Here is a 17195-nt window from a genome sequence, read left to right on the forward strand (position 1 = left end):
AGCTCAAGGGGTGACCCTTCAATGACAGTAACGACACTGCAACCCAGTTCCAGAGCAGGCTTCACATTGCTCCTCATTCAACAGCATAGCAGGAATTCCAAACGACCAGTTACTGAAATAGCGCATCCAGGTAAATGGGAGGCAAGAAACTTGACAGTGACTATAGCCTTCAAACCAAATTCCCGGTTAAAGCTGTTAGTTCCTGTCCTCACCCACAATATTAAAGGAGCTGAAGAATTTTTTTTACAGGCCTGTGATTTGTGTTTCCTGACTGACAGATGCACATTGTTGGAATTTTTGGGATGTATCTTAATAGAGTTTAAAAAAGATAAAAAGTTAAAGAATGAAATGTCATACAAATTTAATATTGTGCAAAGGAAATTGTTTTAATCTGTGTGGGTACAGTTAGAGTTGCATCAGTTGTTTTGATTTACAAACACTGTTTGCTCCAGATGCCCACGGATATTAGGTTCTCCTGTACGATTAATGCAAACATCGATGGTGACTCCGCAGGTTGGTCACAACTGATGCAGAACAGCGTGTGTGTTTCCATCTGTGGCATAACAGCATGAATGTTACAGTGATATGGTGTGAACGAACGGTAGGTGTAAGCTGGGATATTGAGCTTACACTTATATTGTCTGAAAATGTTCTTATCCGTCTGAAGTTCTGATTGAGGTTCCTGTGTTTGGGCCAAAGCATCCAAACAAGCTGTGTTCTTAAAATGGATAATAAAACACTAGCGGCATTAAGCTGATGTGCTGTGGCCTCCAGTGTGCCTTCTCCCTGACCAGCTTGCTGTTTTTGACTCAGCTCAAGAAGATCACCTTGTTGGGCTTGTCCTTTTGGACTGCACAATCACATTCAAACGTTTTCTGCCCTTACCCAGCTACAGTTACTGAATGTGACATGCAGTGTAGCACTGTATGTCTGTATAGAATGGAAAATGAAGTTCCTTGTCTTTTGGTGTGGCAGTTCTCATCTGAGGGTTGCTAGGTGGCGGCGCTGAATGTTGAATGCTGTTCAATCAGGTGACGAATCACAGATACTACACAGATACTAAAATGGCCTGAGAGCAGCTGGCACACAAATGAGGAAGATTTTGCTCAAGCATATTATTGTAAAGGGTTCTGTGGTGTAGAGCAGATTTTTTTTGTCGGGAGGGATGATAAACAAGAGGATTCATCTGTTGTTTTTTTAACTGCGGAAAAAAATGCAGGGGGGGAGAGCCATGCATTGCGCTGTGGAGTCATTTTGTTCTTGTTGACAAAATTTTCCGGGAGCTTAACTCTAACCCTATATTGTTTTGCACACTTAGTGCTAATCCAAAGAGCGGCTGGGGCGAGGCCTGAACTCGAAAGCGAAGATGCCCTTTCATGGTATGGGAGGGACAGAGCTGCAGACTTTCTTGGCTTTGGTCCCCTGAGTGTTTTTTCGGCAACTAGCTGTTGGCCCAGTCAAACCAATTTCACCTCCCATTCTCTGTGTATAGTGACGTAAAGAATGATGGAAAGCCTGGCTTGGGCCTGAATTTTACTTTGTAGTATAAAGGTCCTTTTTGGTACTTCGGTGGCCTACAATTTGGGGTGGAAATTTAACAGTCATAGTATAGTAGAAGTTTAATATAATTCAGAGTGGACTAAGTTTGTGTGGGAGGAACACAACTAAATCTCCAGAAAGTTGGACTGATTTTTATAATTATGTAATTAGGTTCATGATCACTTTCATTCATTTCTGAGTGACATCCACACAGGCAAGAATATTACCACTAATTCAGAGACTCTTCAGTCCCTTGGCAAACACTGGACTTTGCAATTCTATTCACATATATGTTTATACTAATTTATTTATTTTTTTTTTTTCAAAAAACAAGGGAAGAGTCACACTAATGGCACAGTAAAGGGGTTGTTACAACTATGAACAAAAATGACAAGCCTGTCTCCTATTTATGTATCATTTGTTATATTATACTTTTACAAATACCTCATTGGAACACCATGTGTAATTTGAATCTCCGATTGGTTCAGTGATGCCCAATGAGTGATCAGTATTACATATGCAGAATATGCGGTCCCAATGTCTTCTGTTCACTTCCAACGACTGTATTATAATGATCAGTTATGTCCTGACAGCTATGGTGTCAGGACTAATCAGTTTAATGTAATAGAGCTCTCAAGTAGACTTAAGCCACTGAGCGCTATGGCCACTAAGCTACCAGGCCAACAAGATCAGATTTCCTTGACCCCCTCGACTTACAATTTTGTATATTATCCATTTCTACTGTTGGATATTTCAGCAAAGCAATTCAGGGTTGTAGGTATAACAGCAGTACCCTCACCTGGGATTCAAACTTGCAACTTACTGGTAACAGTTTAAGTTTCTTAAATAATGGAGGCCTCACCCCAGGTGTGTCCCCATTGCTGTGACAGCAACGAAAGAAAAGAAAACTGTGGTGTATCTCTCTGAGGGATTAATGTACACAGAGCCGCGGTCTCCAGATTCCAACGGGCCATGTCATACCTGAGACTCCTGTGACTCTGGAGCCGCGTTGCTGGGTTGGTGTTTTGCAATGACACTGTGAGTGCGTTCCTCAGCAGAGACCTGGTTTGGCCTGTTGGCGAAAAATCTCTCCCCCCTCTTCTCTCTTTCCCTTTCTCACCAGCAGGGTTTCAGCTGTCCCTTTGATAGAGGGAGTGTCTGTCCATGTGTGTGTGTATGTGAGAGTGTGTTTTGTGTGTGTGTGTGTGTGGGGGGGGATGGGGTGTGGTGATGGGGGGGGCGTGTATCACATGGGTGCTCTGGGACATTAAATCCACAACCTGTTCTGCAACTCGGGCGGAATGGCATTTAACTGACAGGCGTTAAGTTAGACAGAGTCGCTGGAGTACAGAGGGGACAACATCACCTGAATGTGGGACAGCACTCACAGCATCATAGGGTAAGACCTCTTAATTTGCCATGCACTCCAAATCCATTATAAACATAGCATAGCACTGGGGTTTGTTTCCAAATTAGAGAGCCACTGATTCAACACTGTTGGAGGCTTCACTAGTAGATCAGTTTCATGGACTACGCCGTTTTCTGATGGCTTGTTATAACTTCTTATAATGAAGACGTGGATAAAAATAATTTCCTGTCCTGAGAGACAGCAGTATGTTGAGGATGGTGTGAGGATGGAAGCATTGTACCACTGATATGCCACTGCTACACTTCCAGTGCTGGTTTTACAAATGAGATTTTATGTCCATATGGGATATCAGTAACTTTGTGAGGACAGAAAATAGAAAAACATCAATATGTCTGTTCCACTGAGTGAAAGCGTCAAATTGATGTCAGCTTTCAGAAAGCAATACAAATGCATAAAGATTTGGAAGTACGAGGCTATGGCTGAGTGTAGTCTGCCTGCCTGTGATGGGCTCTGTTAACCTTGAGGTTAATTTACAGAAGTGTGCATGCTTTTGAAAACAGATTTGATACTTCAGATCTACATTGCTGATAAACATGTTGCTCTGGATGCTTAGGGGCTCTTTACCACAAGTGTTGATTTAAAGCTTGAAACCTTTTCCTTGAACTTGACACAGCTGCATTTATTTTGAGATGTTTATTTCCTGTTCTTATGGGTTACACTCATGTGACACCACTCTACATATTGACCTCAACAAAGCTGCTGTTTAGTACTTGCTAGAGTGTGAGTTAGTGAGTTATAAGATTTCAGAACGGGACATAAATGTGATGACAAGCAACACACCCTGGTTGTGATCTTGCACAACATTTAGCTCGGGCATTCTGTTGTTCTACACATATTTGGGATGGATTTTTTAGGGAAGGAGATCAAACTTTGCTGTACTGATAAAACTACTGTGCACTTGCTGATTTCAAATGCATTTGACAATTACAATTGACAAATGTTTTTAATTATGTTGCTTCCTGAGATGTGGAAGTGCGATTCATTGTTGTGATTTTAGACACGGGAAATGCATTTAGATTGATGTACTATGCAGAGTTAGTTCGAGTGGTTCCTTGCTGTGTATATCCAAACAAGGTTTGCATGAATTTGATTTTCTGATTCCTATTGGCCTTCCAAAGCACATAAAATAGGGCATGTCAGTCTTCATACGGTTCTGAGAACACAGGTTTGCGTTTGTTGTGTGTGTGTGTCATTGAGAGGTATACACTCTGAATCTAAATTTAAATTCTTCTACAAAATAATAATATTTACTGTTCTTTACATACATTTATCTGAGGCAAGTTTTGTTATGAAACAAAATTATGTTACTTTAAAGGACTCCAGCAGGTAGTGAAGGATTTGTGATGAGGTGTGTGCAAGTACGTGCAAAGGAATTTTATGTTAGAAATATTTATTAATCTGAAAAAGTGCTATAAACAGTGATGCTGTTACAGTCATTAAAACACAATCCATTAAAAATGCAGTGGTTGACAGAGCAAAATAAAACAATCAATAGGGCAGGCATTTAAGAGGATCACTGTCAGAGGAGAGTATTCATCAATTGTTTAATTATTTTGTCATAGATAAAGAAAGATCATAGAAGACTCCATTCATTAAGTTATATAAAGGGTTAGAAAAATAGAGCTTAAGCAGGTTTGACAATATCTACTGTGTGAGGAAAGACCTATACATTTGCTAATGCAATTACAATGGCCAGGGTAGCACAGATACTGTAGAGACACAGACACTTTATTGCTCAGATGAGCTCATGAATACTAACTCAGTGCCTCTGACCATTCAGCACTGCCCCCCTTGGATATGATTGAAAGCAGGGGGTGTGGTTTCGAGAGGTATGCGGCATACCTGGACATACCTGGAGATACGACTCATGTAAGCTCAAGCTTATCCGCTGAGTACCGGATGAACCTGTTCCCGGCCTTCCTGTGAGCGCATGACCCCGGGGATGTGCCTTAAATACCACAAGCCCGCGGCGGTGCAGAGAACCGCCATTCCGCTCGTCACACAGCCCGCTGCGAATTAAAGATGAGATGACACACGTACATGTATATCGTTAAGCCTACAGTTTTCAGATGCAATAATACACATGCCAACTGACAGCTGTGAAAGACTAAATCTCGCAGGCTTGGGTCCCACAGATTTCATTTCTTTGACATTTTCCCCCGTGCTGGCACTTTTGTGGCACCTTCGGCTCGCCGTAGGCCTCAGGAAATACTTATCTTATACTGAGAGAGCTGTGAAGTGAGAAAGTTGAGTGGAGGAAATGAATCGCACATTGCAGAGAAAGCATGAGGGTGTGATGGAGCGTGGTATCGACCACACACAACTTGTTTCGAAAAGAGGTGTGGGCTGGCCCCGGACGCACCGCTCCATCTTGCGCAGCAGCGACCAGCTCGGGAGTCCGGAGAGCGGAGGGGGAGACTGGAAATGTGGCTACTGAGGGTTTAGAGGTTCCATCCACACGGGGGAACACAGGGATGTGAAATGAATCCTGAGCTTGGTGCGGTCACCCTTACCCTTTTGCAGTGACTGGGCAGCCGATGCTCGCTTCCAGGGGTCGCAGTGCAGCATTCCCTGGCTCTCTTGCGCACAAAGTCACAGAGAGGCTTTGTCTGGGTGCCTGCCCAAAAACAGGCCTCCCATTCATCTTGGTCCTTGCTTGACCGCCTCCTGCAGCTCTGAGCAGGGCCCAGGTGTGGTTTCATGTGCACTCGTGGGACGAAAGTGCCCAATTCCACTGACTCCACACACCGGGCTAGGGGACACACTGACAGAGCTCCCCTGAGGAGTGCATTTGAGGGCGTTGGAAGAGTAGATGTTCAGATGCTGAGATTCATGGCTATCAGGGGGTTGTCATTTCTGTTTATGAATGGCAGTGTACATGTGATATGGTTCCATCACTTGTTGTGTTGCTAAGAGGATATGGCCCAATGTAGCCATGATAAATGGTACCATACAAATTCATGTTCCCACAATTCAGTTAGAGTTACCCACCACAGAAAAGGTTATTTGTATACTTTGCCACATCATTTTGTTATATTGATTCTTAAAATGTTATATTGACATCAGTATTACTTGATACATTCAGTTAAAAAGTGTTACTTATCTTGATACAGAGTGATTTTAATGAAGCAGCAAAAATCATCATTCCCAGCCATGGACATGCAGAGACCAGTGGCTGAGCCTAAATATACAGATATGCTTCTGTGTGAAAAGCCCCAAACAGGCAGTCAGTCAGGGTGTTAAGTCTTAAAACTGAAACACACAAAAATGTCACTAAAAGTAAACAAACCATCATGACAAGCCAAGCCAACAAATGTAACAGTATAATTTGAACAAAAATAAGATCTGTACTATTGGACACATTTTATTCTGTATATCACACTAGTAAAAATCCTAATGACAAGCAAATTTGTGTTGTGAAATTCTATGTTGTGAAATTCTAAAATCAGAAACTTTCCTCTCTCACCCCCTTGTCATTAATTTTGATACTATTCCCATCTCTTTAAATTTTTTTGGTTTCTGGTCCCCCTTGTCTTTCATATTTGAGTGTGTTCAAATACCATATACAACAACACATTTTTCTTTGTTTTTAATTTACAGGATTCAACAAGGACAATTTTACATGATATGTATGCAACTGTAAATATATTTTGAAGATCATGGTAGGTAAAATCTTTGAGATTGTACCAGAATTTCAAGCAAAAGAAATCTTCATTCTATGTAACAGCAGAAAAGTGTTATAAACCGTATACACACTAGTGTTAGTTTCATTTTTATATACTACCCAGGCAAGGATACAAAAGGGATATCTATTCATTCTAATCTTTCTATTACTATTATGACTATAACTTTAATTCTGAATGCAATTTAAATATCTCCTACATTATCTGTTTCATTACTGTAAATAGTGTAGAATTCCTTTGGAATTGTGCTTGTTCAGTTTTTGTGAGATAATGCTTTCCAAATTGTTTAAAACAATTTGGCTTAATCTTTACATCAATCATTCTATTAGCAGACCAAATCGTTTAGCATAATATGCTTTAATCTGAATATCAGTCATTTTAATAGAAGACCAGATTGTTAAATATAATTTGGCTTAATCTGGATATCCGTCACAGCACATTTATTACACATCAGCATTACATATCAGTAATAGCAGACCTACAGGCATTCTGTGTTAAACCCTCGAACATGGCTGCATTAAAATATTGATACAATCATGGCACAGTCGGCTATGCCCGAGGACATGCTATACCCCGTAACACAGCTGTATCAGCAACATTTTGTTTTGTGTGGGTTTCTAGAATGGGCATACGCGGAGCGGAAGCTTCTCCGAAAACCTCATCCTGGAGGATGCAGAGAAAGGAGGTGTGGTCATTAGCGACATCAAAGATGAGTCTTTTGCTGACAGAAGTGGGCTGAAGGAAGGTAAAGTGTGATTAAAGAAATTACTATCAGTCTTAAAAAACACTCAGCCCTAACTCTGTGGTCTTTATAGGATGTGAACTGTACCTCTGAATAAATGTAAAATATTATGCAAAATATTATGTTACTGAAATTTCTGTAGCCCTGCAGTGAACCTCCTATGGTCTCATTGTTGTTCTGTTATAACTAGTACTCATACTACGGGTACGTGTCAGCGACAGTCATACTTTAGAATCCTTTCCAGCATTTTCAGGGTAAACTTGTTCCGTTGAAAAGCACACTGAAAGATGCATTCTTTGTATTTCCTATATTACTTTGTGTGATTTAGGTTGAGTTTATTAACATTATAATTCAGGACACTTTTTTGAAAAAGAAAACAATAATTACAATTATAATGGTAAAAATTGACATTATAGTTATTTATTGTTATCCCCAAAATGATTACAGTTCAACTGTAAATGGCGCCTGTTTCTGCTCTCTGGAAATGTACTGAGCACACATCAATGCTTTGTATGGCTAATCACTTTCCCTGGGCATTGTTTGCCCATACAACTTTATTGAATGCCTTTACAAGTGTATCCAATAATTTTATTTAGTGTCACATTTCTTCCCACACCTTTCTTTACAGGAGATGAAATTGTTGCCGCCACCATTCACTTTGACCACCTCAAAAAAAATGAGGTGATGCAGTTGTTGAAACTCATTGAGCCATATGATAAAAACATCAAGGTTATGACGAAACAAGAGCTGAAGTCCAGCTTGAGTCTGAATTCATTGGACATCTGCACAAAAGCTCCTGAAGATGTAAGCTAAATTTCACAAATTTATGGGGAAGAAAAATCTGCTGGGATGCATTTACCAGTTCCTTGCTTTTCTAGCTTCATTGTGGGATAATGATTATGAAACTAGTCTTGCAGCTAGAAGTTAGCAAACAGTCACTTTGGTAACAGCTCTTGGGCTACCTGTTGGCATGAAACGTGAATTTCTTTAGTAAACAGTTCTATTTGAAAATGCATATTGAAAAACTCTGTTTAAGGGATACTATGATAAATGTATGGAAAGTAATTCTTCCTGAATGACAGCATCTGGAAAACATTAATAATGACAAATCTTTTTGCAGATGCTCAAGGACTCATACAGCAAAATCTTCAGCAACAAGGTCAAGAAGTTCTTAAAGCAGGACTCATCTCTGTCTGGTAATGTTGGAAGTCCAGATGTTAAAGTCAGTGACTTGAATGGACAGCTGAATGCCCCAAAGGCTGGACTGGACATAGAAGGGCTGGATGTGAAGGGTGACTTACAAATTCCTACTGTAAATGGGGAATTGCCCAGCGTCAATGCAAAAATACCTGAGGTAGAGACTGGTGCCAGCTTCCAATCTCCAAATCTAAAATCCTCATCTCTGGACCTGGATGTGCCAAAGGTCAGTCTGCAGGGTTCGAATCCTGACATCAGTTTGCCTGATGTGACTGTAAACCCACCTGCAATTGACACAAATGCCCTCACTTTGCCAAAGGTGAGCGGAAAGGGGACAAAGTTCACAATGCCAACTGCTGGAATGACTGGACCGAAAATTAAAGGAACTGACCTGGATGGCACACTCAGGCCCCCTCAACTCAATCTCTCAGGCCCAAAGCTGAATGGTTCAGAGGTCAACTTAGACCCTAAGCTGCCAAGTGGAAAAATAGATTTGTCAGGCCCAGGGGGTGGCATAACAGGACCAAATATGGACATCAAAACGAAATCAGCCTCTCTTGATCTGGAAAAACCTGAACTGGACGCAAAAGGTCTAAAATATAAAGCTCCACGATTTAAAATGCCCAATTTTAATTTACCTGAAATCAAACCCAAAACATCAGATGTGAAAGTCAAACTTCCAGAAGTGAAAGGTGATATCAATATGTCTGCTCCCAACCTGAAAGCAGATATTAACACTCCCCACATAGATGTAAAAGGCCCAAATGCAGATCTAAAAGGTCCAGATCTGGACATTGAAGCCCCTTCTGGGAAATTCAAATGGCCTACACTTAAGAAGCCCACATTTGGACTTTCTGGACCAAAAATCAAAGGACCAGATGTTGACATTGATGCAGATTTGAAGACACCAGACCTGAGTCTGTCAGCTCCGAAAATTGAAGGAGATCTCAAAGCACCAGATGTGGACCTGAGTTTGCCCAAAGCTGACCTCAAAGGCCCTGATCTTGAACTGGAAGCTCCTGATGTTGACATAGATGCTCCTTCTGGGAAATTCAAATTCCCTAAATTTAAGAAGCCCACATTTGGACTTTCTGGACCAAAAATCAAAGGACCAGACGTTGACATTGATGCAGATCTGAAGACACCAGACCTGAGTCTGTCAGCTCCTAAAATTGAAGGAGATCTCAAAGCACCAGATGTGGACCTGAGTTTGCCCAAAGCTGACCTCAAAGGCCCTGATCTTGACCTGAAAGCTCCTGATGTTGACATAGATGCTCCTTCTGGGAAATTCAAATGGCCTACATTTAAGAAGCCCACATTTGGACTTTCTGGACCAAAAATCAAAGGACCAGATGTTGACATTGATGCAGATTTGAAGACACCAGACCTGAGTCTGTCAGCTCCAAAAATTGAAGGAGATCTCAAAGCACCAGATGTGGACCTGAGTGTGCCCAAAGCTGATCTCAAAGGCCCTGATCTTGACCTGGAAGCTCCTGATGTTGACATAGATGCTCCTTCTGGGAAATTCAAATGGCCTAAATTTAAGAAGCCCACATTTGGACTTTCTGGACCAAAAATCAAAGGACCAGATGTTGATATTGATGCAGATTTGAAAACACCAGACCTGAGTCTGTCAGCTCCGAAAATTGAAGGGGATCTCAAAGCACCAGATGTGGACCTGAGCTTGCCCAAAGCTGACCTCAAAGGCCCTGATCTTGACCTGAAAGCTCCTGATGTTGACATAGATGCTCCCTCTGGGAAAATCAAATGGCCTACATTTAAGAAGCCCACATTTGGACTTTCTGGACCAAAAATCAAAGGACCAGATCTTGATATTGATGCAGATCTGAAAACACCAGACCTGAGTCTGTCAGCTCCCAAAATTGAAGGAGATCTCAAAGCACCAGATGTGGACCTGAGTTTGCCCAAAGCTGACCTCAAAGGCCCTGATCTTGACCTGAAAGCTCCTGATGTTGACATAGATGCTCCCTCTGGAAAATTCAAATTCCCTAAATTGAAGAAGCCCACATTTGGACTTTCTGGACCAAAAATCAAAGGACCAGACGTTGATATTGATGCAGATCTGAAGACACCAGACCTGAGTCTGTCAGCTCCAAAAATTGAAGGAGATCTCAACGCACCAGATGTGAACCTGAGTTTGCCCAAAGCTGACCTCAAAGGCCCTGATCTTGACCTGGAGGCTCCCAAAGTTGACATTGAAGCTCCTTCTGGGAAAATCAAATGGCCTACATTTAAGAAGCCCACATTTGGACTTTCTGGACCAAAAATCAAAGGACCAGATGTTGACATTGATGCAGATCTGAAGACACCAGACCTGAGTCTGTCAGCTCCCAAAATTGAAGGAGATCTCAAAGCACCAGATGTGGGCCTGAGCTTGCCCAAAGCTGACCTCAAAGGCCCTGATCTTGAACTGGAAGCGCCTGATGTTGACATAGATGCTCCTTCTGGGAAAATCAAATGGCCTACATTTAAGAAGCCCACATTTGGACTTTCTGGACCAAAAATCAAGGGACCAGACGTTGATGTTGATGCAGATTTGAAGACACCAGACCTGAGTCTGTCAGCTCCCAAAATTGAAGGAGATCTCAAAGCACCAGATATGGACCTGAGTTTACCCAAAGCAGACCTCAAAGGCCCTGATCTTGACCTGAAAGCTCCTGATGTTGACATAGATACTCCTTCTGGGAAATTCAAATGGCCTAAATTTAAGAAGCCCACATTTGGACTTTCTGGACCAAAAATCAAAGGAGCAGATGTTGATATTGATGCAGATCTGAAGACACCAGACCTGAGCCTGTCAGCTCCTAAAATTGAAGGTAAAATTGATGCTCCTAAACTAGATGTAAATATACCTGAGGCTAATGTAAATGGCCCTGATGTTGATCTGAAGTCTCCTAAAATTGATCTTAATGCAGGCGTGAAGACACCAGACCTGAATCTCTCAGCCCCAGAGATTTCAGGAGGACTCCATACTCCAGACATAAATGTAACTTTGCCAAAGGCTGACCTCAAAAGTCCTGATGTAGACCTTAAAGCACCAGAAGTTGATCTTGATGCTCCTTCAGGAAAGTTCAAAATGCCCAATTTTAAGATGCCTAAATTTGGTCTCTCAGGACCCAGAGTAAAAGGACCAAAACTTGACACTGATCTGAAGACACCAGATGTGAATCTCTCTGCTCCCCAGATTGAAGGAGAAATCAATGCTCCTGATATTGATGTGAGCTTACCAAAAGCTGACCTCAAGGGGCCTGAATTAGACCTGAAAGCTCCAGATGTTGATGTTGATGCAACCCTGAAGACACCAGACCTTAATCTCTCAGCCCCCAAGATTGAGGGAGAACTCAATGCTCCAGACATAGATGCCCCTTCAGGGAAATTCAAAATGCCAAATTTTAAGATGCCAAAGTTTGGTTTCTCAGGACCAAAAGTAAAAGGACCTGATGTCAATGCAGATTTGAAAACACCTGACGTGGATGTGTCTGTCCCAAAGATTGAGGGTGGGCTCAGTGCTCCAGATGTCAGTGCAAACCTACCAGATGTGGACCTCAAAGTTCCCAAAGTAGACGTGACAACTCCAAATGTGGACATTGATCCACCATTAGGAAAGGTTACAATGCCATCTCTTGAAAAGCCAAAATTCAGCATTTCTGGCCCAAAGGTTACAAAACCAGATCTTGACTTAGATGCACAACTAAAGTCCCAAGATCTTAGTCTCTCATCACCTAAGATTGAAGGAGAGCTTAGTGCTCCAGACATCAATGTAAATATTCCCAAAGCTGACCTCAAAGGCCCTGTTGTAGATTTGAAAGCTCCAGATGCTGATATTGATGCAAACTTGAAGACACCAGATCTTGACCTCACAGTCCCCAAGGTGGAGGGAGAACTCAATGCTCCAGATATAGATGCTCCTTCAGGGAAATTCAAAATGCCCAATTTTAAGATGCCTAAATTTGGTCTCTCAGGACCCAGAGTAAAAGGACCAAAACTTGACGCTGATCTGAAGACACCAGACGTGAATCTCTCTGCTCCCCAGATTGAAGGAGAAATCAATGCTCCTGATATTGATGTGAGCTTACCAAAAGCTGACCTCAAGGGGCCTGAATTAGACCTGAAAGCTCCAGATGTTGATGTTGATGCAACCCTGAAGACACCAGACCTTAATCTCTCAGCCCCCAAGATTGAGGGAGAACTCAATGCTCCAGACATAGATGCCCCTTCAGGGAAATTCAAAATGCCAACTTTTAAAACGCCAAAGTTTGGTCTCTCTGGACTGAAAGTAAAGGAACCAGAAGTTGAGGCAGATTTGAAAACCCCAGATCTGAATGTCTCCACTCCTGAGATGAAAGGAGAAATTAATGCTCCAGATGTTGATGTCAGTTTACCTAAAGTTGGCGTCAAAGGCCCTGAATTAGACGTGAAATCTCCTGATGTTGATGTAACGACTCCATCAGGAAAAATCAAATTTCCAAATCTTAAATCCAAATTTGGACTATCAGGGCCAAAGGTGAAAGGACCAGACTTGGATGTAGATGCAGATCTGAAAACACCTGACTTGAATCTCTCAACTCCTAAAATTGAAGGTCAAATCAATGCTCCAGACATAGATGTAAATCTATCCAAAACTGACCTCAGTGGCCCTGATCTTGACCTTAAAGCTCCAGATGCCAAAATGCCAACACTTAAGTCCAAATTTGGTCTCTCGGGACCAAGAGTGAAAGGATCAAAACTCAACGTAGATGCAGATGTGAAGGCACCAGACGTGAGCCTCTCAGCCCCCAAGGTTGAGGGGGGCCTTGATGTACCAGCTGTGGATTTGAGTTTACCGAAAGCAGAAATTGATGGCACCAGTGTTGATGTTGAACCCCCTGATGCTGACATAAACACAAAGGGAAAATTCAAATGGCCCTTCAAGTGGGCTTTTGGCTCAAAAGACAAAGACATTGATGTGGCTGCTGAAGAGCCAGATATCAGTGGAGCAGAAGGGGTGGCTGAGGCAGATGCGGATTTAGATGAAGGAGAGGTGGAGGTACCAATGTTCAAACTTCACAGACTGCCCAAAATTAGTCTTGATCAACCCCTGGGATTATTTAATCTCAACATTGACTCCCCAAAAGCAAACACTGACACAAATGTGTCAGTACAAACACCAGAAGTTGGTCTGAAAACTCCAAACATCAGTGCTGATGTGGCGCAGGGACAACTGGAGACCCCAAAACTGGAGGGAAGCTTGAAGAGCCCAAATCTTGACTCAAGTCTTGGTACAGAAGCTAATGAAGTACCGCACTCCATTGTAACTTTGCCTAAGATAAATGTGCCTTCTATCGAAGGCTATGTGCCAGATATTCTAGGGATGAAAGGTGAACAGGGGACGACACCAGCCTCTATAGACATCAAAGAAAGGTTGCAAAAATTTAAAAGCTCCTATTCCCAGTCAGTGAAGACTCAAGATGTCAGTGCTGATGTTCCTGGAGGGACAGTGGAAGCACCATCAGTTGAAATCTCACCTTTAAAAGTGATTGGTGACCTTGGGTTGAAAGGGGAGGCCACTGCTCCAAGTCTCCAAGTCAGCGCTAGTTCAGATACTGACAGCACATCCATAACAAAAAAGGGAACATTCAAAGTCACCAAGCCTGATGCAGAAAAAGACTATCCAGTTATAAATACCCCTGAGGTTTAGGAGAAAGATGAAAAGAACTTGAGTGGCTCTAACATGCTTGGTTTGGACAGCAACAATGAACCAAATGCTGACACATCTTCAGTACACATCTCCCATACACATTAGTTTGCCACCACAGGATACAAGAACTTAACATTAAGTAAACCAAGTCAATCACTATTGTTTCATAGTTACCATACACATTCACAGTCGGGCTTCAGGCTTATTTGAGATTAGGAAAAGAGAAAAATGTGGAGCTGCAACCTTAAAAATGTGTAATTATTTTCATTGTAAATATGGAGTTGCAAGGGTCTGCTTATGAATGTTCTTTCCAATGTCAAGAAGCCATAGCTGTGTATTACTACATATTAGTTTACAAAAAGCAGTCAAAAATGTCAAAAATCAAAAATGTGTTTATATAAATGTTCTGGCTATCTAAATATTAATTATTATTAATGTTTTCTCATTTGTTTTTTTTAAAACACTGTCAAATGTATCTATTCATACATATAAGTTAGTATTCCTTCTAACTTAATTTAGAAAATAAAACATAAACTATTTCAGACTTGTGTGCAACAATACTTCCTCACCTCAGTTTACACAGAATTGTGTTGTTCTTAATGGGATTACATTTTCTGTTCAACTGTTTTTACATTCATTTATTCCAGATGTACAAATATTGACAAATGTTTTGATGCACATACACTGTCTATTAAACATCCAATAAATCATTTTTATTTAAAGCTTATGTGTGACTTTACTTATTTAATAAATACTTGCTTGGTTATTGATATGTGTCACTTACAAACCATAGAGAATGTTTGCTTATACTTTAACATTTTCAACTGCTTACATTACAACTCTCACATTAGGACAGATAAATCAACCCCAACCCCAACCCCAATGTTGTAATACTCGACATAGGTTGGAGTTTGACTCCAATCACTCATGACTTTGCCATGGATAACTTGGGATTTGGGGTTAACTGACTTAAACTTGCACTCAGAATTGCAATTTCAGACAGATTTAATCATAAATGCTTCCAAAACTGTTACTTGTCAGCTTGATCAGCTTCCTGATCAATTTGTTACACATCAGAGTCAGTGACGTGGAAGGTATAGCTAATTTACATTTACATTTTTGAAATCCAGAGTGATTTACAACACGGGAGTGCATTTAAAGCAACATTTATGTTTTTGCTATGGCATATGCCCTTACCAGCAACTTCCAAAGTACAAAGTGCATCCAACAAAACGACACAAAATCCTTTTTCAAGATGTCGATGCGGAGAATAACCAAATTTGCATTTGAAGATTAGCCTTTACTGCCAATGACAGAAATAAACAGCGGGCAGTGGACAATCTGCAAGAAAAAAACCGAAGACAAACGAGGAAGACATTTTGTTTGCCACCTGTCTGTCTATGAGGTACACCAATTTGAATTGAACAGACGCAAAAAACACATGCTAGCCTAGGCACCTAACATTACATTAAAAACCAATAGTTTCGCCAATCCAGGCAGTCTTAGTTAATTCAGTTGCTCATGCTGCAAATGTTAAACCAACCATCTTACTAGCAAACATTTAAAATATATCTTGCCAGCCACATTGAATTTTTCAATCCCCATTTTCAACTAGTTAACCTAGCTAACCTGATAGGTAAAGATTTTATTTGCTTTCAGTGTCTCTGTCTTCCCATTTGTAATCTCATTTTTGATAATGGGAGATGTGAAATCATTTTTTTCCCATTCTTCACTTTTGTAATCAAACTTGTGACTTGGACTTGTCTTAGACTTGGGTATTGGTGACTTAGGACTCGACTTGAACACAAGGTTCAGACATTTGACTACAACACTGGTCACTACCATCAGTATACTACTACTAACACTGCTACTCTAGTGTTATTAGATGTTTTAAACACCATTTTTATCTTCACAACTTTCTTCCAATCTGAAATTGTGCAAAAATGAATCAACTACAAATTTAAACAGTAAAGACTCATCAGCATGAAAGTAAGTTATTTCTACGACCAAGAAAAGAAAAAATTGACTTACAGGCATTTTATAATTCATGCATTTCCAGACAAAATTACAAATTAATTTTAAGTTTTTTAAAATTTTATTTTAAAACATATTTACACCATTTCAGCCAGATCAACCATGAAGTAGTAATCTTTACAAAGAATATTTTGAAAAATGCAATAAATACCAGTTAGGAAACTAGAGTGAATGCTCTAATGATCCTGATCTATCAGCAGGACAGTGTGAAAGACATTCTAAAATAAAAGCAAAAGCCTAGTCAAGACAATAATCACTGCATTGTATAAAGAGAATTAAAGAAATATTTAGCTCGTTGCAGTACGGATAACAATAAATTTAGGTAAGGCAGCAAATACATAGTAATCTAAAGTACAACACAATCAATATCCCATTTAAAAAAAGAGTTGTATTGATACATGACAGTTCTCTGATACTTGCTGACATTGAAACTAGCATCTGGCTAGTTTTTGTGTTCTGTCTCTAAATTGTCAGTTAATGAACACAGTGACCATAAGGGTATGTGTGTGCACTCCACACTGCAGTGCAATTGCAGTGACCTCGGAGTGTGTGGTCTGAAGAAAATGGGCCACCAAAATACTTAATTTGTGAAATATTACTTCAGCAAATTAACCTTATATTTGAGCACCACAGGAATAACACCCCTATGAGTCTAAAAAAAACATAGAAAGCGGAAGCAGAAGAGGTCAATCTGGGGGTCAGGTCTCTGCCATTCCTCAAGTGCCCATTCATTGCTGGTCCACTTGTAGAGTTTATGTTTGTTATGACACCACAAGCAACGTCCCCGCTGCTCACGAACTAGCAGGCTGCCTAGAGTGCCGGTCGTCTTCCAGTGAATTGGTGAACGCTTTACCAGTGGACACAAAAACAAAA

The 17195-nt window shown here is 40.9% G+C and overlaps 1 protein-coding gene across 1 annotated transcript; it reads left to right on the top strand.

Annotated features, from left to right (window-relative positions):
* The first annotated feature begins 2848 nt into the window (after nucleotides 1–2848).
* On the top strand, nucleotides 2849–16860 carry si:ch211-125o16.4 (neuroblast differentiation-associated protein AHNAK). The gene is made up of 6 exons (XM_036547289.1): nucleotides 2849–2938; nucleotides 6569–6630; nucleotides 7273–7396; nucleotides 8022–8197; nucleotides 8514–13869; nucleotides 16847–16860. Exons 2-6 carry the CDS (start codon nucleotides 6628–6630, stop codon nucleotides 16858–16860), a joined length of 5673 nt encoding a protein of 1890 aa, XP_036403182.1. The 5' UTR covers nucleotides 2849–2938; nucleotides 6569–6627.
* Nucleotides 16861–17195: the final 335 nt, after the last annotated feature.

The sequence above is a fragment of the Megalops cyprinoides genome, chromosome 15 (assembly GCF_013368585.1).
Source record: "Megalops cyprinoides isolate fMegCyp1 chromosome 15, fMegCyp1.pri, whole genome shotgun sequence".
NCBI lineage: Eukaryota > Metazoa > Chordata > Actinopteri > Elopiformes > Megalopidae > Megalops > Megalops cyprinoides.

Excerpts from the sequence above, each read along its gene's own strand:
- si:ch211-125o16.4 (XM_036547289.1), top strand. Across the intron at positions 7,397-8,021 it reads CAGAAGTGGGCTGAAGGAAG|GAGATGAAATTGTTGCCGCC; the intron begins GTAAAGTGTGAT and ends CTTTCTTTACAG. Across the intron at positions 8,198-8,513 it reads GCACAAAAGCTCCTGAAGAT|ATGCTCAAGGACTCATACAG; the intron begins GTAAGCTAAATT and ends ATCTTTTTGCAG.